Raw genomic sequence first — 26,118 nt, 5'->3', positions numbered from 1 at the left:
AAATATCGAACAAAAAATCAAAGGAATGAAAGGTAAATCAAAAAGATATATACAGGAATGGTCTAGACAATAGAATGTTTATACGCATGCGAGCTCAGCCCATATATTACAATCTCATTTGAGAATGAATTGCATTTAACTGTCGTTGGTCCTCATTACTTCTAGATACATTGTTTGGGTATACCCATTGGAGGGCATTGTTATCTTGGCTTCCTTTGGTAAGACTTGACACAGGCGGGAGGCTTAATGCAGGTAGCCGATGAGGGTCAGTTAGCGAAGCAGAAGAAGTCGTGGAGATAGGGGTAGGCATACGGATCTGATCACAGGAATAAGGCGAGGTGGGTTTGGGGTGGCTTAAGCTCATGAATTTCTGAGAGATGACTGCAGAGAGCTCCGGGTTATGCGAGACAGAAGCTATATTTTTGGTGAGCAAGTGGAAGTATTGGGGGTCAATAGTCCAGTAGCAGCCCTTCCCTTGTCGATCTCTCCCTGAGGAAGCTTCAAAACTTCGTGGGACTTTCTTGAAGCACTTGTTGAGAGAGAGGTTGTGACGGATGGTGTTCTTTAACCAAATAGAAGCAAAAGATGGGTGAGCAAACAGATGGGAGTGCATCGAACAGACGAGAAGAACCTACCTGCCATCCAGAATCCTTGGCATCGTAAAGCGCTGGATACTTATTGCTCACGAATTCATACACTTCACGTAGTGTCAATTGCTGGTTAGGAGACTGGAGTATTGCTTGGGCAATAAGGCTGCAATATGAGTACGGTGGTCTCCTCCTTCGCCGCACTTGCCCCACTTGTTTTGACTGAACTGAACTCATAGAGTGAGCCTTTCCAGATACGTGGTTGGATCCAGAGCCAGGCTTATTGTCAATTCTTGTAACTTCATGTGGAATAATTGGAGAGCCTATATTTTTGTTGGAGGAGGGCTCGGGGTGTCGAAGAAGCACAGGGATAGCGGGTGGGTACTCAAAGGGCAAAGTGTCGTATTGCATCAAATGGGGACGATGAGCTCGGGCAGTAAACGAAGGTGTATAGAGTTGGGTGCCACCGAATTGAGGAGAATGAGCTGGTGAAGGTGGAAGCATGGTATCAATGGAATCTGAGCTAGCGTTTGCGGAAATTGGTGGCAAGGATTGAAATGGACATGATTTTGTAGGAGGCTCAACATCGGGTGGGCATCTGGTGATAGTTGAAGAATAATGGCGGTCCAAGTGGCTAGCGGCGCTAACATAGGAAAAGGAACTGGCGTATCTTGTTGGAGGATTCGTGTCCATCAAATGTCTTGTTTGCGTTCACCGAGCATAGGAGGAAAACAAAATAAATAGGAAAAGTAGTGGATAACGGTGTGAGAATGAACTACTAGAACAAAATTTTTGCGAAAAAAATTATTGCTTATCCTGAACAAAAAATAATAGATTTCAGCCGAGGTTGCAAGCAGCCACAATCGACCTTTTTCAGATATATAAAAGTCCATTGAATTGCAGAGGGTGAAATTCATGGTAGAATTCGAAAATATGTCCCATCGTTATAGTAAACTCTTTTCAAGATCGTGGAAGTTGATTAATTCCACGTTGGCAGGAGGTAAGAAAATAATAGATTTGGTATAGAGATAAGTTTGGTAATCTCGCATTTTGATAGAGAGCCTCTCCGACCCATTCACAATCACATCCTATAACATACTGGCGGATTCCCTCGTCCAGAAGAACGAATACCTATACAATCATATAGAATCCGATCAATTGCAATGGAAAAAGAGAAGTAAAGTCTTGCTTAAGGAGCTTCAAGGTTATTAGGAAACGACTGCTGGCTGGTTAAATGTGTTGTCTCACTTTATTGAACTTTACATTCTAGAACGAAATAGTGATATTTACTGCCTTCAAGTATCTACCATGCTTATTTAATCTTTCTTTACAGGGGATATTTATCTGTTTTAATTATCCTAAAGGAGGTGGACCAGATCCACTATGAGCGTGATTTCTTGCCATTTTTTAAACAGCGTGACTTTTACGGCTCGTACAAACAAAGAACGGGGGGAGAACTTAAAGATGGGTGTGCAATATTTGTCAACCATAGAAGGTGCTCATCCCATATATCTCAAACGCTTGGGGATATCCGTCGCTTAATAGTCTAAATTTTTTATAATAATTAGGTTCAAAATTATTAAAGAACAGCTATTAGAGTATCATCAGGGACATTTATTAGATAGAAACAATGTAGCAATAATCATTATATTACAAGATAGAAAAGGTGAGACTATTTCTGCTTTTATATCTTACAAATTTTACTCAATTTAGCGGCTTTTATTTAAGATCCGTCTTGTAAACTCTGTGTCGCAAATACACATATCCTATTCAACCCCAAGCGAGGTCTCCACAAAGTAGCTCAGCTTGATTTACTCTTCAACTGCATAAGGGATTTGATGCATTCGGATGAAAATATATCATTAGGTGGATTTAATTTTGTTTACCAACCTCTAGTTAGTCGTAATTTATCTGTCTTTTTCTTCTTTCCAGTACTCTGTGGTGATTTCAACACACTTCCGTATACTTCCATATTTAATTACATAACTAAAGGTAATCCCCCCGGACAGAAAGTAAGTATAAAAAGAAAAGATAATACAACTTCCACCACCACATGATCTAGGGAATATAAATCTCTCAACTATCGAAGAAGAATACATGTCCGGTCAAGTTTCTCCTCCCCGCTACTTGTCGCGTCATAACCATCGTCATCAGTATAATCGCCGCTCTGTTGGCCCATATAATTCTGCATTGATTCGTGAACTCTCGCGCACTCGTAACTCAATATTTCCCCAACTCTTCAACCGCACCACTTCGCAACAGCATGAGCACAAACATATCCTCACTCACGATTTTGACCTCCGGTCGGTATACTTTCCGTTTCGGAGAAGCGACTTCACCACATATCATCAGCATGCGCGATTGACCTGCGATTATATCTTTTATGGTAATTTGAAAAAACATGAAGAAGAATTCTCAGATGAGAAAGGAGAGCGGCGGCCAAAACTGGCGCTAAGAGAGCGCCTAGCACTGCCTGCGCCGCACGAACTGCAGCATGTTCCTGGATTTCCTTGGTACGGAATCCCATCGGATCACCTCTCAATCAGTGCAAGATTCCAATTTGTGATGGAATGAGAAACCCTATAGAGATGGCATGTTGTATACATTATATTAGTAAACCCCTCATCAACCTTAATAACTGTAAACAAATTTATATATTTTATCATCCTCGTCATTAAACCTTAATTGTTTAATTTAGACAAAATTCCCTACCTTTTTATCGCCATATTCCCTTTTTCCTAGAATGGATCATTTTCACCCTCCCACTCCTCTTCAGTGATATCCGCCCAATATTTATACATCTGATAGACTGCTAGTGATACCAAAAACGTAGCGAAAGGAGATCCGTCGATGGTTTGTTTTGTGGTTTTGCATATGGACATGCTCGCTATCAGGAAAACCGGCTGGGCGGCTACAAAACATGCCAGGGCAAAATAAAGGCGGACTAATCAGAGAAAACAAATAAGTATGTGAACTAGTGAGAGAGGGATAGTAGATCACTCACATAGAGGCTTTCGAATATCAAGTTTCCGATACACAATAAAAATTTGCAGAACAGTGTAAATGCCAACGCATACTAAAGGTAGCACTACATAAAGACCAAAAAGGACTGTGATTCTCCTTTGAATGTTTGTTGAAAACTCGTCATTGGAGAGAGCGAGTTCATGGCCTATATTGAATGCGAGATAGCTGGAGGCAATGAAGAAAAGAACGGATATGGAAAAGGTGCTCTTAAGAGTAGGAAAAGGTATTAGTAAACAAAATGGGGCATTGGCATAAAAGAAAACTTACAAAAGTTGAGACGAGCGTTCCGTCCTCGAATACTTGAAGTGCTGAAATGCAAGATTGTAAGCGAGCATATGGTTGTATGAGATTTTAATAAGACACTCGCACTCACCTACTATCGCATTTATCACGAGAACAGCAGAAGTAGCAGTAACTAGTCCGATGTATATAGAGGTTACCCACTATTATATAACGGATTAATTTGATAAATACATCGTTGAGGGGCAATAGGACACTACCATAATGCTCTCCGTTTTATCTACTAGAAAACCACCAGTTGCAAATATCTGAAAAAACAGTAAGAGCATATAGAGTGTAAAAAATAAAGTTATCTCCTTGTAGCCTAAGGTGAAGGTGCGGGTTAACTCGAAACTCTTTAAACCCACGGAAAGTTCCCTTACCGACAGCGAGGACTCTCCGCCTTGACTTCCAGCACACTTCCAGTATGAAGAGAAGCATCAGCGAACATATTATAATGTCCCCTAGTTATTTTTGGTTGCATTAACGGTTAAAAGCATGTCAATTACGTGTATGTTTTCACAACCAACCTAGATTTTTAACCGTGTTGCCTGTGGCCGTTTTGATCCCGATAAGTCCGCATTGCGGGATAACTCTATCACGATAGAAATTACACACCGCCATTGTGGGAGCTTCGAAGCATAACGAGGAAAAATCGCCAAATACAAATCCCATTGATAAATGCGTCCTTCGAAGGCTAATGCAACTGACTGACAATCCAGCTCACTCAAGTTCCCCATCCTTATTTTAATCCTTTTCATTTCCCCCAAAAAGGATTGAACACTTCGGTCGGATTTTGAATTTTAGATGTGACGTCATTTGTTTTTTCCGCAAAGCCACTGAAAAAATCTGCTAGTGGTGTGCTCAAGAGAGATTAAGTGACTAAAGATTTCAGGAACAAAATCTCAGCTCATCAGTGGAGGTAGGTGTCGAGCATTCCCTTCCATCCCCCATTCTTGACGCAAAATCTAAAACCTTATGATGGGTTGAATAATCATTTGCTAATCTGGAAATTGCGCTTTCATACTAGAATTGCTCTACCTCAATTAAAAGACATCCCGGGAATTGCTTTAGAAAATCCTTCCTCAACAATCGCCGTTGCCTACTACTATTCATACTGAGACGATTTATTCCGGGGAGGACAATTAGTCGTTGCAATCTACTAATAATTTATTCTGATGTCCAGCTCAATCTTCGACGGAAGAAATCCAGCAGAGGCATGGCAAGCTCTTCAAGCCAAATTAGAGGAGCAGACAGATCAGTCTCTAGATAATAATGATTCAGATTTAAGTTTATCATCGGCGTCGACATTAGACATCAAAACGATGAAAACATTCGGAGTTAAGCCACTCGATGAAGATGTCATGGTGGTACGATGCAAGGAATGTTCGAAACCAGTGTTACCGAGTAATTTCGCCCAACACTTGAGTAGGTGCTTTTGTGGGTTATTTGTAAAATTACGGCTCACATTGTTTCTATTTTTGCAGAAAATTGTCGAAAATCAAATGGTGACCTAAATCAAGTCACAAGTTCAACTATTAATCAATCGGATTCTCTAGCTGATGTTCCAGCAACCCCCTCCCACACACTCAAGCTCACTAAACCAAGAAAAAAGCGAAAAGCGTCGATTGCATCCAACAGTTCCGATGGTATAATGTTTGCAATGGCCTTAACGCTGAACGTGTTCATTCATACTTCTTCTTCCTTTATTAGTGTCAGAAACAGTCATGGTAGCCGGTAAACGCCCGCCACAAGATGATCCCAAGCCCGAAAAGTCGGAGAAGAAGCGGAAAGAAAAGGCACCTAAAGAGAAAAAATCAACCCGCGTCAAAGGGGAAATTGATCTTGATCGCCAGTGTGGTGTTCAGATGGGTCCAAATCAGCAGTGCACACGATCTTTGACCTGTAAGAACCATTCAATGGCATCGAAACGCGGTGTGGTTGGGCGTTCGCAGCCATATGATGTATTACTAGCAGCGTACCAGAAAAAGTCGACCAACAGGTTTGCCGGTGTTCCACCAGGCACATCAAAATCCTCAGCATTGGCTGCTGGGCAGCAAGCTGCAACTCATGCTCCGTCTCAAGTAGAGCGGGAAGATGTCAGTCTGGATTCGGATGAAGAAGTGAACGCAGTGCTGGAAGCTGTGCGATATCACCGTCCGCAACCCCTCTTGTCGCGTCCAGTACTACTGGTAAATCGTCGAGCCCGAACTTTGCGAGTACGAGATACGCTGCTCGAGGCAATTGCGCCCGCCAATACATCTCCCTCTAACCAATCCGTTTCATCCAACCCCTCGATACAACAAATCTCTCGCCAGAACTTCGCTGGGCTGAATATTCCCGCCATGGGCGAGATAGCTGAAACGCCCCCGCACCATGACAGCGGTGGTGGTAGTGGTGGAAACAGTGGGGATGTCATGGATGCAGCAGGAACTAATGGGCATTGCCGGCCAGCCATACTGAACGGTCTTGTACTACCAAAGGCAGGGGGGCAGTCAGGGTTTTTGGAATCGTCCGTGGATGGTTTCGGAATGGCTTGATATGTTCTTATCCGCTCTACTATTAACTACTCTGGACATTTGTATTTTTTTCCCCCCTGTTTTTCTCTCCCTTAGCATGTTGATTCTTCTATGAACGCAGAAGAGTTTAAAGATAACGTTAGTTTTTATTTTTATTATTTTTATATTGCCATTAATCTTTTTTATTTCCTTTTTTTCATTTTTTTTTTCTTTCTATGTATTTGTATATATAATTTCACAATTGCTTCAACATTGCACTGGATCACATGTTTTGCTGGTGAAGAAGAGGTTTGCCACCCTCGATTAGCTCTAGGGAGAGAGAGTATATTAAGGATGATGGCCAACTCGCGTGAGTGGATGTAGTATATGTTTACCGTAAAGACACAAGTTGAAACGACTTGTAAAAACCTTCCGTGTCGTTGTTTCATTCACACCCCACTACGTCATAAAGGTCATGCTATTATCTCGACAGAGCTTCAACCTCGCATTTAGTATTTTAATATAAGCCTTTCTTTGTAGCCAATCATTACCTGAGTCCAGTAATGTAAGACCAATTTTGCTACTTTGAAATCCTCTCTTCTACCAACTTATTTTCGTGCTATATGATACAGGAAGAAATCGATAATATTATTAAAAACTATGAGTGGGGCATCCACCCTGATTCAGTTCGCGTGTTAACAATTTCCCTAGAAAAAGAAGAAGGTGAATTGGAACTAAAGCTGTTGGAAGGGATCACCATTCAGATATTATTGAACGCTGATGGATTTAAGGTAAACGTTGGGAAAATTATTCTGAGAAGCTCTTCTCTACACAAGTTGATGAGAGACCTGTGTTTGCAAATTGTATTTTTTAATCTCTCCATTTTTCAGATAACCCAAGCAAACCCTCCTAATCTTGCTAATGTCGGTCATACATATGAGACGATAGATGCCCTGTTACTCAACACAAGCCCATTATTCGCTCAAAAACATAGTGATAAACTATTCGAGAAATTGTGCGAGCGTGGATTATTTTCTAAATCAAGAGAATAGATAGCCTTATCCAGAGTGTATGTTCTGCCCTCTCCCACCAGCTATAATTGCCTATCTACCTTGAATTTCCAGCAATGATTATATTAATTGTTGATAAAACTCTGGCATTTTGATGTTAGTCACATTTAAAAAGTGTGCATTTTTGCACAATCCATGTATATATAAAAATATATCTATCAATATAAGCTCTGCAAACTGCTCTCTGATCAGGTCGAAGAAAACTGTTAATTTGGTACTCGAGCTTTCAAAAGTCATTTGTGGCTTATGTTTTGTACCCAATTTCCTTTCTTCGTAGGTATCCCCCCCTAATTCCTCGCACTTGCTCTCCACAGATATCGTGAGTGCATTAAATTACAGCTTAATAATGTCTGACGAAGAAGATCGCCACACGCATGATTCGGAAGGAGAGGGAGAGGACATTCCACCATACGGAGGAGCGGATGATTATGATGACGACGAGGAAGAGGAGGAAGAGAATGAAGAGGAGGCCCGCAGAGTAAATAGAATTATACCCTGCCTATTGAACTGGAAATAAAATTGATCCGTAAATTTTTTCATTTATCAGATTGCGGAAGGATTTATTGTCGACGATGACGAGGAAGAAGAGGAAGGCGAAGAGCAGGCAGTGCGAGTATCACGAAAAAAGAAGAAGCGGAAGGTTCTTGAAGATGATCTTCTCGACGAGGAAGACTTGGAGCTAGTTGCCGAGAACACCGGTTTGACATTTGCAAGACCAGAGGTAGGATCGTCAGCCGTTTGAATTGATCTTGACCTTGCATTGATTGATCTTGTTGCATTACAGAATAAGCTTAAACGCTTGAAACGAGGTCGGACTGATCGTGAATCAGAGTCAGAAAAACCTAGAAGCGATTTGAATGATATATGGGCCGATGAGGAAGAAGATCGTGCATATGATCGTGGTTACCGTCGGTATGATGAGATGGATGACTTCATTGATGACGAGGGTGAAGAGGATGAGCAGCTTGATAGCATGGGTGCTATGGGAGAGCGTGCTGATATGCACCGCGTGCGTGAGCGCGATTCATACGATCAAATTTCACGGCCAGCCAGGCGCTCTGACCATGCTTTCCAAGGGGAGGATCTATTCCCTGAGACTTTGGATGAGCTGGATGAGATATTCGGATATGAGGAGTACGAAGAATTCGCAGAGGAACCTGATGAAGATCTGCTTGTGGATGACACAGGCGAACAGCGTGAGCCCAAGCTGAAGGATGTCTTTGAACCCATGGAGCTGAAGGAGAAGATGTTAACGGAAGAGGACGATTTTATCCGCATGCGTGATGTTCCTGAACGCATGCAGACTCGAGCGGGGATTAATGTCGACCGCCGCCTAACCGATGAAGAGGTCAAGGAAGCTGCAGAATTTGTGACTAAAACACTTGCCTTTGAGCGTAAAGAGGTCATTAGTCCGATGCTGCGTGATGCCGTGCAACATGTTCTTGGTTTTCTGGGCAAGGAGTTCCTGGAGGTGCCGTTTATCGCCACCCATCGCAAGGATTTCTTCACCCACGTCCTTGATAAAGAGCAGAATATTGCGGCCTGCATTCTTTCCACTGATGAGCTATGGCGCATCAACGATCTGCACTACAAGTATCGCTCCTTCCTTGAGCGTAAAGAGGCGCTCCATGCCTACTTCCAGCAGCTTATGATTCGGGATGATTACGCGGAGCAGCTGCTTAGACAAGCAGAGCGTATCGAGGAACTCGGGGATGTGATCGACTGGTTGCGGCTGCACTACACCGAGAGGATCGCGAAACTCAAGGCCGAACGTGGCCTAAAACGACCCATGAAGAAAAACCCCCTCTATGAACGGTACAAGTCCACCACTATCATACAGTTTGCTGAAGAGCTTTCGATATCGTCGCGCGACCTGGCCACCAATCTTCTGCTTGGCATGCGACATTCCTTTCCCCGCGATGCAACCATGAATCCAGAGGAAGCGGCAGAGCACTTTGTCTGTAAAGAGTTCAACACTTCGTATGAGGTTTTACGCGCAGCAAAAGACATGTTGGCACAAGAGATTTCGTGTGAGCCCCAGGTTCGCCGTATGATTCGTGAGATCTACGAGTTTCACTCCTACATTAACGTGAGGGCAACGGATAAGGGAGCAAGGATCATCGATGAGCGGCATCCTTACTACGTACGTGTTTTCTATAGTCCGTTTCTCTTTTTAGTTGGGCAATGGGGATTGTAATGCTGGGTATATTTTCATGAAATAGGCGTTCAAGTGGCTTCTCGAGAAGCCTGTCACCAGCTTTAATGACGGCCAGTTTGCACAAATTTTCCAGTCGGAGTCGGATGGACTAACGACCGTGGAGGTCATAGTGCAGCCGGAATCGCTTAATAGGATCGCAGAATACTTCCGCGCTGATCGTTACAGTGAAATCGACAAGCAATGGAACAAACATCGTGATGACGTGATTCAAATGGTCCATGATATGTATCTGCGTCCGATCATGACAAAGTGGCTCAAAGAGAAACTGCGACTGGAGGCTCTGGATCGAATTGCGAGACTGTGCAAGGATGAGCTGAAATCGGTATGGGTCGATGCTTGGATGACGTGTATCCCCCTATCGAACCAAATATTGAGGATTGACATTGGCTGTTTCTTTTGTTAATAATGATAGCGGGTTGATGTCGCACCCTATCGCAATGAGAGAATGGACCCCGAAGCGTACCCACGCGTCCTCGCGCTTACTTGTAACGAAAAGGAGCTCATCATGGGCGCATTTCTGGACGACAAGGGCAACTTCCTCGACCACGTCTCGCTGGAAAATTTGCGAGAGTCGGAAAACGAAGGCAGACTGATCGACTTCTTGGAAAAACGCCACCCGGATGCCGTCATTGTGGGCGGCTTCACGCTGAAGACCCGAAAGCTTCTCGACAAAGTCCGTGATATAGTGCGCGATCATGAGCTCCGCACACGCGACGAAGTCCTGGTCACCCTGGTGAATGACGATGTGGCCCAGCGCTATTATCAGTCGAAGCAGGCACAAAACGAATTCAAAGAGCTTCCTCCGCAGCTGCGCTACTGCATTAGCATGGCCCGTAAGCTGCAGAGCCCCATGCACGAGTATGCGGCGCTCGGCAAGGACTTGACGAGCATTCGGTTTCACCCGTTGCAGCCGCTGGTGCCTCAAGATCTGCTGGTGGAGAATCTTGAGCGCGCCCTGGTGGAAGTGGTGAATTCGGTCGGCGTCGACATTAATGATTGTGTCAACGTCCCATATCGTTCCCATGTGGTGCAGTATATTTGTGGCTTCGGCCCCCGGAAGGCACAGGTTCTAATACGGAGAATTCAACAGGAGGTGAGCCAAAACTTTGCTGTGGGTTTCATTACACCCCCTATTCATGGAGCTTTTGTTTTGCACTAGGGGGGGGGAGTTGGAGATGCGCAAGGATCTCATCACAAGACGCCTCACCTCCAAGACAATATTCATGAACTGTGCGAGCTTTATCCGAATTCGCCCCACCGCCGCGGACGTCCTCGATGATACCCGAATTCATCCCGAGGACTACGATCTGGCCCGTAAGATGGCGGCCGACGCGCTCGAGGTCGACGAGGACATCGAGGACTACGAGGCCGCATCGCAACTGGTAGCCGAATTGATGCGCAACGATCCCGCCAAGCTCAACGACCTCATCCTCGAGGACTACGCCGACGAGCTTGAAAAGCGGTTCCAGACCCCGAAGCGAATGACCTTGATCCACATCAAGGAGGAGCTGCAGGACCCCTTCCGAGACCATCGCCGGCCGTTTACGAAGCCGACGCCGGACGAGGTGTTCACCATGCTTACGGGCGAGGATGACGAGTCGCTCCGGCGCGGGTCCGTGATTCGGGTGCAGATCCTCCGCGTGCGCGACCCCTACGTCCACTGTCGCCTCAACTCCAACCTGGACGGGCAGATCACCCAGGAGAAGGCCAGCGACCTCGGGGACACCCCTGTGTCGCAGCTGTTCACCCCCGGCCAATCGGTGGAGGCGGTGGTGCTCGACATCGACAAGGAGCGGTTCATGGTGCATCTGTCGGCGGCGCAGGCCGACCTGAAGAGGAGCTTCGAGGAGCCGCCGCGGGTGGAGGTGGACAAGTTCTTCGACGAGGAGGCCGAGTACGAGGTCAAACGGCTGCGGATTGCCAAGCGGAACGCGGAGAAGCGGGCGGCGCGCATCATCAACCACCCGATGTTCAAGGACATGACGCATCGCCAGGCGGAGAAGTACCTCGAGAACCGCAATCGCGGCGACCTGGTGATTCGCCCCTCGTCCCGCGGCACCGACCACATCGCCGTCACGTGGAAGGTGGACGACGGGGTGTACCAGCACCTGGACGTGCTGGAGCTGGACAAGGAGAACGAGCACTCGCTGGGCCGGCAGCTCAAGGTGGGCGACATGACCTACTCCGACCTCGACGAGCTGATCGTGCTGCACATCGAGGCGTCGGCGCGCAAGGTCGAGGAGATGATGGCCAACCCTAAGTACCGCAAGGGCTCGCTGAAGTCGCTGAACGAGCACCTCAACGCGGCGTGCCTCGCCAACCCGCGGCAGTCCGTCTACGGCTTCTGCATCGCCCCTGAATACCCGGGCAGCTTCAACCTCGCGTTCAAGCTTGGCCCGCAGACCCAGTGCAACCGGTGGATCATCAAGGTGATGCCGAACGGCTTCAAGATCGGGCGCACCTCCTACCCCGACGTGCTGTCGCTCATCAACGGGTTCAAGCGGATCATGATGAATAAGAACGCGGGGGCTGCGACGGGGCGCCCCTCAGCATCTGGCGGCGTGCCCCATGGCCGCGGGCACGAGAGAGGACGGTATCCGCCCCCGCATGCAGCACGGATCTGATCCCGCATCGGGTAGGCTAGGCTGTACAATACACTTGAAAAACACGCTACAAACATCTCTTTTTTTTTTCAGACCTTTACTATTTCATGCTTTTTTATTTTAAATATTTTTTTTTAAACATCGTCCTTTTTTTTTTTGTATGTTGGCAAGTTCTTTTTAATAAATATTGGATGCCGCTAGTAGTAGGCATGAAATATCGGCCAGAAAGAGGAGTGATCCATGTGGGATGGTTAGGCCTAACCTCCCTCTCCTCTCCGGGCGCTTGGCTTACTGCCCGCGCCCATAGAAAGGTTTCAGGAAGCATAGGATGGGGGGGGTCCTTGTTTTTACAACATAGGCCAACATTGCTTTTATTCATTAGCTGATTAAGAGCATTATTAGTTATAGGGGGGTAAACCAAAGTAAATAACAAGATATATATATGTATGCCAGACAAAATGAGTGTGTACAATAGATTGAAATAGAGATTGGAGATAGCAGTGATGTTTAGAGGAGAGGATAGCAGAACAGATGGGGAGATTACTCAATGGAGGGGGGAGGAGGGGGGGCTGGTTCGCCGCATCCTCACAGCGTAAGCGATTTGATCAAGCGAACGAGATCCAGTGTGCGCATGCGCTGCTTGACTGAAAACTTGAGGAGTTTTCTCTGAGCCAGAACCGGCGATCTTCGGAGCACTACGCTATCTCGAAAACCAGCTCGCCGCTTCCGCCTCACCTGTAGATGTTTACGTCGTACGATAGGCATGTTCGCGGACGCTTCATTAGTGAAAACTATCCTTAGCAACCATCGGCCGGCCTTAAATACAATTTGCCTTTCTGTGATGCATCTGCCATGCATTGACGTCACAAATCACCCCCCCCAAAAAACAGACTTTCAGGAGAAGCGCAGAGTCGGCAGCTGTCTACCGAGTTGACGCTTTGGCCCTGGACTTCGGTCTGATCACATCAAACCTTTGCGCAACACCCCTGATGCTCAACCCCTTTGAAGCGGGCGAGTGCCGCGGGGCGGTGCGAGCCTCCCCACCCTCCTTGACGCCAAGATTAGAAACGATACTTTCATGGGCAAGTTAGGTAGAGATGCCCAAAAATGGACGGCCGCATGAAATTCCAGCATGGCAGGATCACGGGACAGTTTTCAGCCACCCATCAGGGAAATCTGGTCGCGATCCTCTTAGCTGGAGCCCTTCTACCCCATTTTCGCAGACCCCCTTCATAGAGGTCGCTTGGGCTCCTCAACTTCCCTCGCCCCCAAATTCTGCGACTCGCAACCGGAGCCGGATCTCCCAAGTTATGCTGCCATATCAACGCCGGCTATAATAAAGGGCGGCTTCGATGCACTGTCTGACTTTACTGACCAATATCAAGCTCCTGCACGAAGCGTCCATGGCTGCTGCTCCGGGCTCCCTTCAACATGATGGTAGATAATGCACGGTGCATTCTTCATAATGGTTACTTAAAAGGGCAGAAACCCCCTTTTTTGGTAAAACCCGGCAGATAACCTTCAGTTTGACTGCCGCGAGCAATTTATGCAAGGCTCGGAGGACTAATTAAATAAAGTTGCAACTATTTAGGACATTTGCAATGCGCTCTACATTCAACTAGAGGCATTCGCGTTCGGTCGGTGGAACGAGTGTGTGGAAAAAAGAGCCTCCTTTTTGTTTCTCGAGCCATTGTCAGTGTGAATACCACACTGTAAAGACTGCATGAGCTCGGCAGGGAGAAAAGCATGGTGTCTTGGGTTCAAGCGGCTCGTTTATTTATATACAACTAGACAGAGAGCAGGAAGCAGTAAAGGAGTTTATATGATGTTTGAGCACCATGATTAATCTAGCAGGTAAAGAAAAAAAAATTCTCTACATAACCTGTAATATCCATATCATTCATCCCTCCAATGCCGGTATTGACCTCATTTAGAATAAATTACGATCACCGAGACCAATACTTTTAAGATATAAAAAGAAGAAAAGCAGTTAGATAATCAGCGGACTCGTGGGTTTGGAGGTGGGCCGGATGCCAAATGTACAAGAAATGCACCGGTCGTGTCAGACTGTTCTGCAGGTGCAGATGACGGCAAAGTAGGCCAAGGAGGAGGCCGCAGGAGAGGGGGGAAATCAACCGCCCGAGAACGTTTCGTCGAGCATCCGCTCCCTGTTCACTGGCTAAGCGCTATAAATGGAGGTGAGTGGCTGGATGATACAAGGCAGCCTCAGTGGTTGCAAAATATATTGAGCCATCGGTTGGGCCCGAGCTGGCCACCCGCCTCCACGGATCAAGCCCGTCGGCCTCGCCTCGCCTTGCCAGTTGCAGTCAGAGCGCCGTGAGCTTAGGCCACAGCGACCCGAAGGCCACGCTGCTCGATCCCCCAAGGCCGCGGTCTGCTCGCGGCTCATAGGCGTGATCTGAAACACTTAGATTAGAGATTGACACCCCGCGAGGATTGGTTCCCCGCCCAGCCTGATCAGGGAGAATTGCAACAGGGAGGGCTGCTTTCTTATTAGGGAGGGCCAGGACGTCGATGGCTTGGCTCCCGCCCAGTGGTACACTGCGAAAATCAACAAGACAGTGCGAGTAGAGCCCATGCGCATTCTCTGGAGAATTCCACCGACGCACAAGCTTCGCGGAAATGTACACACCCTCTGCGCATTGGCCGGGGGCGGACGGCCCGTTGCTCTCCCCCATGCTTTGCGGCTCAGAAACGAGCCCGAGGAGCGCCTCCCCACTCTCCTTGGGAGTTTGCGCATAGGCTTCAATTACCCCTTTATTGACGCCAACCATAAACCGTTAAAGCGTCTGGCGTGCCGGCCCATCTCCCATTAGAAACGGCGGGCGGGAATTTAAGGTTTTGGTGCATCCGTGCACAACGACGCAGCCGGGGCTGCTGATTCGCCCTCGCGCTGACTCGGCCAGCGTGGTGTTCCCGCATCTACGCTTTGTGGCCATTAGCAGATATTAGGCTCGATAAGTTGAGACTGAATCCGCGCGCGACTCAACCTAGGCCGCTATAAAACTCAAACTCTGCGGCCTCCTCCCCCATCTTCATCCGCTCCTCTCCCCTCGTCCGAAGGATTCCTGCTCATTCCCCTCATTCCATCGCCTCCATGTTCTCTGCCATCAAAGCCGCCGTCCTCGCCCTCGCCGTCGCCCAGCTAGCTCTGGCCCAGGCCCCCCCGAAGAACGCCGAGTGCCCCTCCATCACCACCCCCATCGAGGGCACCGTGTGGAAGCTCGGCGAGAAGGCCACCATCAACTGGACCCCCGCCGGCAAGGAGGAGAAGGTGAACCTCTTCTTGCGCAAGGGGCCTGCCCAGGCCATGCTTCAAGTGGCCCCCATCCAGGCCAAGGTCGACGTCAAGGCCAAGACCCTCACGTGGACCGTTCCCACAAGTAAGTGTGTGCGCCGCCCTGTCGCCCCTCGCCCCGCTCTAACCCCATGGTTTGATCTCCCGTAGCCCTTACTCCCGGCGCCGACTACTCCGTGGAGATCGGAGTGGCCCCCGCCCTGTGCTACTCGCACTACTTCACCATCCAGAAGGGTAATGAAAAGGTGACCGCGTCCGCTCCCGCGGCCTCCAGCGAAGCTGCCGCCTCCTCCGCCCCCGCCTCGGCCTCTGCCTCGGCCTCCAAGCCCGCCACCGCTGTTTCCTCGGCCGCCGTCTCCGGCGCGTCATCTGTCGTCAGCTCCTCGGTTGCCGCCTCCTCCTCGGCCGCTCCCTCCTCGTCCGCCGCTGCCTCTGCCGCCTCCTCCGCCGCCTCCTCGGCTGCGGCCTCCGGCGCCGCCAAGGCCTCCTCTTCTGCCGCCCCCTCCGCCTCCGTCAAGCCCGCTTCCACCTCTGGCGCATCTTCCTTGAAGAGCGGCACCGCCCTCCTTGCCGCTGTTGCCGCGGCCGCTTACTTCCTCTAATGCACGAATAATTGCACCATTTCTCCCTCCCTTGACCCCCCCCCCCCTTTCTCGTGTGTGAACTTTTCTATTTCTCTCTCCCCTTCGTTTTATATCCCCCTCTTTGCCATGGTTACCTCTGCCTATTTATTTTCCCTAATCTTACCATTCCCTGTTGTAGCGTAGTAATGTCATTAGAATGAAGGCTTCGAGGAAGAGAAAAATGAACACGAAGTTTGAGGAAGCAAAAAAAGAGTTTATTTTCAGTAAGAATGCAAATGTGAAATCGGAGGGGAGGAAGGAGGAGAGAAAAAAAAAATTAAGACATAACGGACATGGCAAAAACATAGATGAGAATAATAAATACAAGGTCAAAAATGGAGGGGGGTTTCGTACAGTTTTTTTCCCCGGTGCTTCACCGGTTCTCTCCTGAGAGGGGGTTGAAGGCGGTGTCAAAGTGGGTGGTTCAGACCAAACCAAAGCCTTGGGCATTTTCTATTGCTGTCACCAGCCTTTCCCTCAGCTTCTCCTTCGAGGCGTACTCCGGGAGCAGGAGCCGCCCGAAACACGTCAGCGCCGTCGGCAACCGGTCCGTGTCGGGACCATTTCTCTGCACCACGAACGTCACTTCGCTCAAACCTCGCACCGGCACGCGATCGCTCGCCGTCACGAATAAGAGGAGCTGCCGCTTTTGCACCGGGGTGAGCGAGCGGGCCACTTCCCAGAACGCGCGAATGGTGGGGTGCGTCCTCGTATAGGTGTCGTCGTAGAGCGCCGTGCGCTCCAGCTCAGCAAAGTCGAGGTCCTTGGCGCGATCACCGCTCACCAACCGCTCGAGCTCAATGGCGCGGCATAATCGCAGGCCAAGTCCGTCGCACACGCTCAGAAAGCCCCGGCGAAAGGCGCCGAACGGTTTGGCCACTGACTCCGTCACCAGGTGATGGATATACTTGTCCACGTACTCTGGAAAGTGAGAAGGCAAACATGGGCAAATCAGTACAAGTTAAACCCCACCACCCTGTTGCGGTAAACTGACCTTTTCGGTTCTCGTTCGTCACCGGCCTGTCCTCCCCGCCGGGCTCGAGAGGCAACGTCTTCACCTCGCCAAATGCCTCGTAGGAATACTCGAAATGCCGCATGAACACATCGTAGACGTCTCCCTCGTTCCAGTCGAGCATCTTCTGCAGCCCGTGCCCGATCCGCGGGAAGGACTCTTTGACGTCCCCCAGAGTGATCGCATGCCCTAGGAGCTTCTTGTACACCAGAGGTGCAAAATCGACCCCGATCACCACCCCGTTGTACACGGCGAGCCCCAGTAGGATCCCCGCGAGCTCGAACTTGCTCTCGGGTTCGAGGGTGTTCCCGAGGAACCAGGTAAACCGGGTCTCTTCATCGCGGGTGAACATCCCGTACTGCTGGTCCAAGAGCTCGGCCATCAGTATTTGGAAGAACTCCTTGGTCACGCCCCCCTGGTCCACCCCCTCCTCCCCGCTGCCAATGAACCGTACCTTGAGCGGCTTCTTAAGCTCCTTTCGTCGCCGTGCAATCTGGGTGAGTGCATCCCTAACAAGCGACTCACGCCGCACATTCAGCACAAAGTACGGGCAGGACACCTCGAAGAGGTCCTGCTCGAGCGACGACAGAAGGGGAGACTCGGGCAACAGGCGCGGGGTATGCAGCATCAGGGTCTGGTTGACGCACGCATCCTCGTATTCATGCGACATCTGCACCATGGCGTCGATGCGTAGCACCAGCGATTTTGCCCCCGGGTCCAGTAGAAAGCCGTAGTCGAAAAAGGAGAACTCGCCACCGCCTTGGTGACGCTGCCTCCAAGCTTTGTAGGCAAGCTTGATATCCAGCTTTTTGCACACCGTGTCGTTGTAGAAACTCTCTACGGGGAGACGGGAATGGCGGCTATTGGCGTCATTGAGCAGCGAGAGCGCCTGGACAACGGCAATGGTAGCCGCGTCAGGTTTCACCGAGAGAGAGGTACGGAATCGACGCGTGAGATAGTCCTGGATGTGCGAGACAGCCGTGGTCATTCCCTCAAAGTCGAGGTTTGCTGCAAACCAACCGACGACTTGCTCGCGCAACGAAGCCGGTAGGGTCCTAATTAGGGCGAATAGTCGGCTCAAGAGCGACTCGCGTTGCTCATGCTCATGCAAGAAAGGGCATTCGAACACCGCAATACATACAAGCACTACGGACCGTGCGGTGACAGGTGCACGCTTCCCCAATGCAGGATCCGACAGCTCCTGGTCGAGGTCAAGCTGCTGCCTGGCTAGCAAAATATCTAGCGAGCTCAGAACCGTGGACGCAAAGAGATCCCTTGGTTTCTGTAAAGTAAAAAAAAAAAAAAGCCAATTGTCAGCCTCAATAATATCTCAATTAAAAGGGGTGAGCCCTACTAGAGCATAAATTAAACGATAAGACTCTCGAAGAGCTTGGAGATCCAATGTCCAAGAAAGGTCCTCAGGTGGTCCCTCCTGCACTTGAGTTGGAGAAAACTCAACTGGGGCAGAGAAGCTACGCGCCAGACAGTCTGGATTGGAGAACACAGTACGCAGAGAGTTCAGTAAAAATTTTTCGTCGCGGCTTCCATCGTGACTTTCTGGCTCCGTCGCTCCTAAGCTGCCCCTACGCTCTTCTGATTGCACAGCGTTAGTATCGTAGGTGGCAATGGCCCGTTTCAAAAGCGGTGTTGTAAGATAATCCAAACACCAAGACGACTCCTCCTCAGTGAAACTACCGGCAGAGGAGGCCGTATCAGAAATGTCCTCGGAGCGAATCTGCCGCCTCCTCTCTTCCTCGCTCTCGGAAATGACTGCGCCGCTAGGCACATACTCTATCGTTTCTTCGGCCCACCGAGCAGTTCTCAAATGGTTGCCTCGTTTTAGAGGGGTTTCTGAGTAATTATTACGGGGAAGTAGCTGAGGCGGAGGGGGAAGGGTATTGATGAGTTCATTGGAACCAGGTAATTCGGAAGGGCTGGTGGGCATCACTGGGGATTTTCGTAGAGGAGGGGCTCCATAGGCTAAAATTGGCCACAACGTAAGGGAGAGGTTAGAAAATGCAACTATATGTTGAAGGTGGGGCACCCAACTAACCAGTTACAGAAAGACGATGGGGTAAATCAATATAGCCTTTGTTCTTGGTGATGGTTTTCGCGGAGGGGGTGGGCTCTTTCAGAATCATGGAGGGTCGAGAAGAAGGCGCAATCACCGAGTTGCTTTCTATGCCAGTGGAAGGGCAAAGGGGTAGTGCAGCACTGGCATTTGACAAGAGCGAGACCGATTCAGGAATATCATTGCTTTCGCCGCGACTACCTTTCCTGTTAAGTGCGGCAGGTCGAGCCTGGGATCGGGAAATGAGGTTAACAGAATCGTGTGGGGCGGTAAAGTTGGGTTTTCGGCAAGTAGAATCTGGGGGATTTTGAGGAGTAGTAGGTGTTGATGGTTCATGTTTTTGTGTGGACGACACAATTGTCGCTCTACGAGCTCCAGTAAGAGCGGGAGAATTTGCCTTGGTCGCCTTATCCGTGAAGAGCCTTGCAAGTGATGATGTTGCGCACAGAGAAAAGAGGAACGGCTTCGTCTCCCGCGGCTGATGCTCAGCATCTACACCCGTTGATGTGTCAATTCCACTACCATTGCCTGCGGGTAAAAAGGGGACATTCAGGGTTGGATTGGTTGGGCAACCAGGACAAAATTTATGCTTTGGGCTCGAAGCTAACTGCATAGCCATAAGAGCAGCAGTTTCTGGGTTGAGCCTGGTCGTAGCTACACAATTATAAGATTAATCAGAGTTAATCATCGGTAGTCGTAAAAATAAATAGATACGAATAAACATCTAAGTGCATGCAACTCACCATTACGTGACGCACAAAATTTGTTGCTACAGTCTTGCCGATTACATCCAACTGTCAACTGATAGTAGTATCTTCGAACTGCAATTTCAAATCGCATCCTTGCCTTTGTGCGTTGCTTTGATCTTTCTTGTTGACGAGGAGCAGCATCGAGCACAGTATCCTTTAATAAGGGATCAGCAATAGCCCGTTTTATTGACGGTGAGAGAGCAGCCTGAAAGGTATCTAATCTGGGGGAGTGGCGTTGATTTTCGGAAAATAAGAATGTATATGGATGGGTTGTGTTGGCATTTCGAGTCGGTGGCTGTAATGGCTGAGAGGGAGCCTGATTATGGTAGATCTGTCTAGTTTTGCCTCCCATCTGAATTGTAAGGACATCATTGACCGGCCACCCATTAGTAGAATGGCCAGATCCTTTTTGCTGTCGTTGCAGCACGACAGGTTCCGGTGAACGGCTGTTGGCCGGGTGCATTTCTATTTAATATATACTGTATGATATTACGCCAAACGGAGACTAAGTATTAGAGAGAAATTAAGCATGCAATGAATCAGTGAATGGAGGTAGTTATAATGACGAAATTACCTCCTTCGACCTCTGCCTTCAGAACTTTTTGAGATGAGAGGGAAAAAAAAAAGCGAAGTGTATGAGGGTTTAAAGTTCGTAGAAGTCGCCGTAACGTGACTTGACCAATCAAATTGCGGCTTTACTACTTGGCAGAAAAAATAAATCAAAATGATCAAGGGTTAATATTATCTCGCTCCATTCTATAATAAATTAGTGTAATGAGAATACATTCTCCCATAAATTGTTACCGCTTGAGACAGTCGAGTGGGTAAAAGTGTTGCTAAAGATCTCCTTCTCTTACACCATCAACTAGCCTTCTAGCCCGAGACGGTGGGTATAAATTGAGCCACATTCGATAAAAGGAATAGGAAGCCATGTAAATTATAAAAGGATATCCCTATTATGTAAGATAAGCTAATAGGTGTTACCAAAAGTCATGAAAGTTCTCAAAATACTAAATAATGGTGGAGAAAAGACAATTATCACGCGCTTACAATTTTATGTTTAGTTATTAAATAACTTCACTGATGAGATTAGGATCACTTTAGATCAGAGTAGTGGAAATCCAATTGGCCGAAGAGGGGGAAGGCCGAAAAGGATTTCGAGACCAAAGAACATTTGTATACAACTTATATACTCTTATATCAGACTTTATAAACCAATAAGTATAACTATTTACAATGTTCATGGGGATAACTTCTAGATGCAGAGAAGATAGAAGGTGCATGAATCATGTGTCATACAGGACTTCCCGCAGAATCTCTGCACCTTTTTTCAGCGCTTCTTTGACAAATGTCCCACCCCTTTAATTGATTTCAGTTGCCAAAAATGGATTTGCAGTATTGTAGAATTATTTTTATAAAATTTCTGCGCTATTTTTTTTTCTTCTACAACAAACCGGCATTATTAAAACGAAGGAGACAAGCTATAGTGGAGACATTGCTATACTTTCTGAATTTGCTCTTTTAAGAGGAATCGAAGAAAATGGGCAACGTAAGATGCATTTTTGAGCTTTTTCTTGAAAAGGGCTCTATTCAATTTAGCCCAAACACAAGATTCTGACATAACTGCACTTGTCTAATCCAAAACAATCTACAATCATCTTTATATTAATAGGGTCAGAAGGCACAACACAAGCGTGAACGTAATGCAAAGAAAGATGCATCGAGTGGTAAGTCCAGCCAGCTCAAAAGTGTAAGTGTTACTCTGATTCTTTCGATTTAGCTTCTAAGGTCTAATTCATGTTTATAGAACGAGGCGGCTAAGAACATTATCTGCCAAGTATGTCGCCAGGCCTTCCTCTGCACCGTGAGGGAGAAAGCACTGGAGGAGCATGCTGAAAATAAGCATGGAAAAAAGGGTGTCGAATGTTTCCCCGGTATGTCTACATCATATGAATACAAAATCTTCCGTCGCTAACGATTGTATCCCACTCCTAGGCTTAGTGTCTGCTAAATAAACCGATGAAGTCTGGACTCCAGTGGCTGCATCCGGTTTAGTACCGTAAATGTAGGAAAATATCTTCGTTTATTAAGAACTGTTAGCCCCCATTGTTTCTTAATAAAATCTTCTACTCAAGCTTTGTAAACTTATTTCAATACTTATAGGCTAATTCCTAATCATAACTTAAATAAATAGACTTCTTATTGAGAAAATAAAAATCAGACCTACTTAATACTCCAAAAGATGTAAGCTACTCTTCTATTTCTAGACTTCTCTCTACTAAAATAATAAATACTCCTGCGCCACATAAAATAGAAATCGTTTTCAATTACATCGATAATAGATTTCTTCATCACTTGACCTTTATAAAAGACAAAAGCAGATGCCCTCGCGGTCCAGATCTCGCTCTCGTGTTCGACAAAAACGATACTCTCGTTCACGATCTCCGGAGTTTCGAAGCTCTAAACGATATAATCGTTCTTACTCCCGATCTCGTTCACCCGATGAACGTCGATCAAAGCGTCGACATCATTCTCGATCCAGAGAAAGGCGTAATAATGATCGTTCTCCCTCTCCTAAAGAAGAAGAAATGAAAATCACAGCTGCACCAGCGCCTCCCTCAGAACCAACTGCTATGCAGTTTAATCTGAGATCGGGTGGTGCTTATATCCCCCCGCATCGCTTGCGCATGATGCAACAGCAGTTAACGGACAAGAGTTCGCCGGAATACCAACGTATGGCGTGGGAGGCGCTTAAAAAGAGTATTAACGGTTTGATCAACAAAGTCAACACATCTAATATCAAAGTAATTATACCGGAATTGTTCGGAGAAAATCTTGTGCGCGGTCGTGGATTGTTTGCTCGTTCAATCATGAAGGCTCAAGCAGCAGCTACACCTTTCACACCTGTATATGCTGCGCTTGTTGCTGTCATCAACACAAAATTACCACAAGTGGGCGAGTTGCTTGTCAAGCGATTAATCATTCAATTTAGAAGAGCTTTCAAGCGCAATGATAAAGTAACAAATATTGCTTATTTTTTTTTTATCTTCCAATGTTGAATATTTATGCATTATTTTTATTAGAATATTTGCCTCACGACTACCTCATTTATTGCACATCTCACCAATCAATTTGTTGTAGAAGATATTCTTTCATTTCAAATTCTCGCACTTCTCACCGAGCAACCCACCGATGATTCCGTCGAAGTGGCTGTCGGCTTCATGAAAGAAGTGGGTGCTCACCTTGCCGATTATGCTCCAAAAATTAACAATGCCATCTTCGATCGTCTACGAGCAATTTTGCGCGAAGGGACGATTGACAAGCGTATCCAATACATGATTGAAGTGCTCTTCCAGGTGCGCAAAGACCGCTACAAGGACAACCCCCCGATTGCGCCTGAGCTTGACCTTGTGGAGGAGACTGACCAAATCACCCACGATTTGAGCCTAGATGAGGAGCTCGAAGGTGAGGAGCGACTGAATGTGTTCCAGTTGGATCCCGATTACATGGAGAACGAGCAGCGATACGCCCAAATTAAAGCAGAGATCTTGGGCGAAGGCTCCGATGAAGAAGGATCGGAGGAAGAAAGCGACGAGGAGGATGAGGATGAGGAGGACGACACACAAACAGGTATATTTTGCTTCATTTTAAACTTATCCATGATCATTTTCCTTGCTGATTTTATTACCCTGGGTTATGACTTAATTTTCTGCACATATTATAGCTACCAACAAACTCGACATTCATGACAAAACTGATACCAATCTCTCCAATTTACGACGTAAAATTTACCTCACTATAATGTCTAGCGTTGATCATCAAGAATGCTGTCACAAGCTAATGAAACTCAACCTCGAGGAGGGGCAAGAGGTATGTTTATTCTTTCTTAGTTTCTTATTGGCGGCAACTCAGCCTAATTTTGACCCAATATTCGACAACTTTTAGAAAGAGTTCTGCAACATGATTATCGCTTGTTGCTCTCAAGAACGCACCTTTATGAATTTCTACGGATTAATTGGTGAACGGATGGCCAAGATCAATCGCGTCTGGTCAGAGACATTTGAGGCCTGCTTCAGCGAGCACTATGAAACCATCTATCGGTACGAGAACAACCAACTGCGTAATATTTCCAAATTCTTCCATCATCTGCTTGCTACGGACTCGATTAGCTGGACTGTTCTCTCCTGCATCACGCTCACGGAGGATGGCACCACTTCATCATCACGCATTTTCCTGATGGTGCTCTTCCAGGAGCTGAGTCGCAGTATGGGAGTTAAGGCATTGAATGATCGCTTGCAAGAGCCCGAAATCCGAGAGAAGCTTGGTGGGCTATTCCCGCAGGATAATCCCAAGAACACTCGGTTTGCCATTAACTATTTCACGGCCATTGGACTTGGAGCACTGACGGACGAATTGCGCGAATGGCTCAAAAATGCACCGAGATTAATTATGGAGCGGCGACGAGCACAACGGCAGGATAGCGATAGCAGTAGTGGTAGCAGCAGTGGAAGCGACTCGTCAGATGATAGTGACTCCTCGTCTGATTCTGATTCTGAGTCCTCTTCTAGGTCGGACTCGGATTCCGATTAAATTCTCTTGAATTTTTTATAGCCTTTTCTTATCTGGGACCCCTATTGATCAACATTGTATGCTATGTTTGTTTTTTTGGTGACTGAATTTTCGTTTTAATCAATAAATATCTTCAAAGGTCGATGTTTCTAAAGTTATAAACCAGATATACTTTTTTTATCGAATTCAAAATCGTTTTAGTTACTCTATATCTGATATGTATCTGTTCCGGTGAAAGTTTATGTTTACTAAACAGTAGTGTTGGTTTTCGGGGGCAATCTTTTTATTTCTTATCCAATGGATTTATCTAACAATCGGCTACTAAGAATCTTTTATTTCTTAAATAAAAGATCAAGTATTCAATTAAGTAAATCGATATATAAAATTAAACTAGGAAAGCTAATGTAAAATGAATGTAATGTGACAATAACACCTCTTCATTGGGTTCAAACGCTGACTCCATTAACCAAAGTCGCGGCTTTACCCACAATGCTATCTACATTGACTCCCTTCACCAGATTTCCAGCTGCATCACCAGTTACACCGTTTGTTAGACTTGTGGCATCACCGGCCGTTTTGCCGGCTACATCCACAAGATCCTTCGTCTCGGTGTTTTGAGTGTGACGCTTCTCGACTTTAACACCGGCGGTGTCGAGGCCTTGGATGATTTGCCCTTTGGCTTGTCCGACTTTGCTGATATGAGGTTTAGCTGCTACGTTATGGGTTCCGCCCACAGCTGATTCGGTAACTTTCACGCCATCCTCGCCAGACACACCGACTCCTGCGGCCTCACCAGTGCGGCGAGCAAGCTGTGGTTTGGGTTTAGCGTCAGCCGGGACCGAACCTTCTACATGAGTCTTGGGATTCACTGTAGACTTGCTTTCTGGCTTAGCCTCTTTGTTAGTTGCACTCTTGGCATGGTTTTCTGTTCGGCGCTGCAATTTCACTCCCACAACATTATCAACTAAGTGAGTGACGTCACCTAGGGTGCCCTGCTGGGGATTTTTGAGACTCGTTTGTGCTTCAACAGGTGCAGCTTCAACGGGAGCAGCATTAGCAGTGGTAGCTTTAACAGGAGAAGCCTCAGAGAGAGCGACAAAGCACAACAAAGTAGAAGCAGCAATGATCAGAAGGGATTTCATGTTTGAAGCAATTATTGGAGAGTGGAGAGGCTAGAAATGAATGTGATAGGTGGTGGAGGATAGAGGTAGGAGAGGATCGAAGAGGGAAGAAAAGTGAAAAGAGTGGATGGGCAAATGTGTTGAATCACATTTTTAATCGCAAGGGGACTTATATATGTCCGCTTTTCTCCTCTTGTGACATGCACTTAGAAGTGTTCCATATGAACTAATAAGGAAATTCAAGTTGTAAAAGTCAGTGCCAGTAACCGGTAAATTGATTGCGTGGATGGAATATAACAGCAGCCTGCGTGATGAATTTGTTGGGATCATCGCAAAGTAATACTGACCGCAGAAATAACAGCAATGACACCATCA

At 47.2% G+C, this 26,118-nt stretch overlaps 14 protein-coding genes across 14 annotated transcripts; 8 read left to right on the top strand and 6 right to left on the bottom strand.

Moving 5' to 3' along the window:
• Nucleotides 1-106: 106 nt before the first annotated feature.
• VTP21DRAFT_9342 (uncharacterized protein) lies at nt 107-1,280 on the bottom strand (the record flags this gene model as incomplete). Its single annotated transcript, XM_069400289.1, has 2 exons — nt 107-562; nt 636-1,280. 2 exons carry the CDS (start codon nt 1,278-1,280, stop codon nt 107-109), a joined length of 1,101 nt encoding a protein of 366 aa, XP_069254230.1.
• Nucleotides 1,281-1,502: 222 nt separating this feature from the next.
• On the top strand, nt 1,503-3,161 carry VTP21DRAFT_9341 (uncharacterized protein; the record flags this gene model as incomplete). The annotated part of the gene is made up of 8 exons (XM_069400288.1): nt 1,503-1,587; nt 1,645-1,791; nt 1,858-1,886; nt 1,952-2,082; nt 2,156-2,253; nt 2,316-2,453; nt 2,520-2,579; nt 2,650-3,161. The coding sequence occupies 8 exons, from the start codon at nt 1,503-1,505 to the stop codon at nt 3,159-3,161; spliced, it is 1,200 nt and encodes a 399-aa protein (XP_069254229.1).
• Nucleotides 3,162-3,325: 164 nt separating this feature from the next.
• Nucleotides 3,326-4,514, bottom strand: VTP21DRAFT_9340 (uncharacterized protein; the record flags this gene model as incomplete). The annotated part of the gene is made up of 7 exons (XM_069400287.1): nt 3,326-3,531; nt 3,592-3,817; nt 3,879-3,919; nt 3,985-4,054; nt 4,112-4,215; nt 4,274-4,354; nt 4,421-4,514. 7 exons carry the CDS (start codon nt 4,512-4,514, stop codon nt 3,326-3,328), a joined length of 822 nt encoding a protein of 273 aa, XP_069254228.1.
• Nucleotides 4,515-5,068: 554 nt separating this feature from the next.
• Nucleotides 5,069-6,430, top strand: VTP21DRAFT_9339 (uncharacterized protein; the record flags this gene model as incomplete). Its single annotated transcript, XM_069400285.1, has 3 exons — nt 5,069-5,318; nt 5,378-5,539; nt 5,604-6,430. 3 exons carry the CDS (start codon nt 5,069-5,071, stop codon nt 6,428-6,430), a joined length of 1,239 nt encoding a protein of 412 aa, XP_069254227.1.
• Nucleotides 6,431-7,011: 581 nt separating this feature from the next.
• On the top strand, nt 7,012-7,440 carry VTP21DRAFT_9338 (uncharacterized protein; the record flags this gene model as incomplete). The annotated part of the gene is made up of 2 exons (XM_069400284.1): nt 7,012-7,179; nt 7,279-7,440. The coding sequence occupies 2 exons, from the start codon at nt 7,012-7,014 to the stop codon at nt 7,438-7,440; spliced, it is 330 nt and encodes a 109-aa protein (XP_069254226.1).
• A 364-nt stretch (nt 7,441-7,804) lies between these two features.
• VTP21DRAFT_9337 (uncharacterized protein) lies at nt 7,805-10,835 on the top strand (the record flags this gene model as incomplete). The annotated part of the gene is made up of 5 exons (XM_069400283.1): nt 7,805-7,936; nt 8,006-8,179; nt 8,243-9,601; nt 9,681-9,998; nt 10,089-10,835. The coding sequence occupies 5 exons, from the start codon at nt 7,805-7,807 to the stop codon at nt 10,833-10,835; spliced, it is 2,730 nt and encodes a 909-aa protein (XP_069254225.1).
• A 64-nt stretch (nt 10,836-10,899) lies between these two features.
• VTP21DRAFT_9336 (uncharacterized protein) lies at nt 10,900-12,300 on the top strand (the record flags this gene model as incomplete). Its single annotated transcript, XM_069400282.1, has 1 exon — nt 10,900-12,300. The coding sequence occupies one exon, from the start codon at nt 10,900-10,902 to the stop codon at nt 12,298-12,300; it is 1,401 nt and encodes a 466-aa protein (XP_069254224.1).
• A 564-nt stretch (nt 12,301-12,864) lies between these two features.
• On the bottom strand, nt 12,865-13,513 carry VTP21DRAFT_9335 (uncharacterized protein; the record flags this gene model as incomplete). The annotated part of the gene is made up of 3 exons (XM_069400281.1): nt 12,865-13,126; nt 13,206-13,352; nt 13,425-13,513. The coding sequence occupies 3 exons, from the start codon at nt 13,511-13,513 to the stop codon at nt 12,865-12,867; spliced, it is 498 nt and encodes a 165-aa protein (XP_069254223.1).
• A 1,093-nt stretch (nt 13,514-14,606) lies between these two features.
• On the bottom strand, nt 14,607-15,074 carry VTP21DRAFT_9334 (uncharacterized protein; the record flags this gene model as incomplete). The annotated part of the gene is made up of 1 exon (XM_069400280.1): nt 14,607-15,074. One exon carries the CDS (start codon nt 15,072-15,074, stop codon nt 14,607-14,609), a length of 468 nt encoding a protein of 155 aa, XP_069254222.1.
• A 323-nt stretch (nt 15,075-15,397) lies between these two features.
• Nucleotides 15,398-16,200, top strand: VTP21DRAFT_9333 (uncharacterized protein; the record flags this gene model as incomplete). The annotated part of the gene is made up of 2 exons (XM_069400279.1): nt 15,398-15,683; nt 15,749-16,200. 2 exons carry the CDS (start codon nt 15,398-15,400, stop codon nt 16,198-16,200), a joined length of 738 nt encoding a protein of 245 aa, XP_069254221.1.
• A 445-nt stretch (nt 16,201-16,645) lies between these two features.
• VTP21DRAFT_9332 (uncharacterized protein) lies at nt 16,646-20,516 on the bottom strand (the record flags this gene model as incomplete). The annotated part of the gene is made up of 5 exons (XM_069400278.1): nt 16,646-17,142; nt 17,216-18,515; nt 18,588-19,213; nt 19,287-19,958; nt 20,048-20,516. 5 exons carry the CDS (start codon nt 20,514-20,516, stop codon nt 16,646-16,648), a joined length of 3,564 nt encoding a protein of 1,187 aa, XP_069254220.1.
• A 1,077-nt stretch (nt 20,517-21,593) lies between these two features.
• VTP21DRAFT_9331 (uncharacterized protein) lies at nt 21,594-22,068 on the top strand (the record flags this gene model as incomplete). The annotated part of the gene is made up of 4 exons (XM_069400277.1): nt 21,594-21,602; nt 21,726-21,803; nt 21,861-21,987; nt 22,049-22,068. The coding sequence occupies 4 exons, from the start codon at nt 21,594-21,596 to the stop codon at nt 22,066-22,068; spliced, it is 234 nt and encodes a 77-aa protein (XP_069254219.1).
• Nucleotides 22,069-22,434: 366 nt separating this feature from the next.
• Nucleotides 22,435-24,643, top strand: VTP21DRAFT_9330 (uncharacterized protein; the record flags this gene model as incomplete). The annotated part of the gene is made up of 4 exons (XM_069400276.1): nt 22,435-23,070; nt 23,137-23,683; nt 23,778-23,923; nt 23,999-24,643. 4 exons carry the CDS (start codon nt 22,435-22,437, stop codon nt 24,641-24,643), a joined length of 1,974 nt encoding a protein of 657 aa, XP_069254218.1.
• A 425-nt stretch (nt 24,644-25,068) lies between these two features.
• On the bottom strand, nt 25,069-25,764 carry VTP21DRAFT_9329 (uncharacterized protein; the record flags this gene model as incomplete). Its single annotated transcript, XM_069400274.1, has 1 exon — nt 25,069-25,764. The coding sequence occupies one exon, from the start codon at nt 25,762-25,764 to the stop codon at nt 25,069-25,071; it is 696 nt and encodes a 231-aa protein (XP_069254217.1).
• Nucleotides 25,765-26,118: the final 354 nt, after the last annotated feature.

The sequence above is a fragment of the Calcarisporiella thermophila genome, assembly GCF_041956535.1.
Source record: "Calcarisporiella thermophila strain CBS 279.70 unplaced genomic scaffold VTP21scaffold_5, whole genome shotgun sequence".
NCBI classification, from domain to species: Eukaryota; Fungi; Calcarisporiellomycota; class Calcarisporiellomycetes; order Calcarisporiellales; family Calcarisporiellaceae; genus Calcarisporiella; species Calcarisporiella thermophila.
The sequence above is the reverse complement of the archived record's forward strand: the minus strand, read 5'-3'. Positions and strand labels throughout refer to the sequence as shown.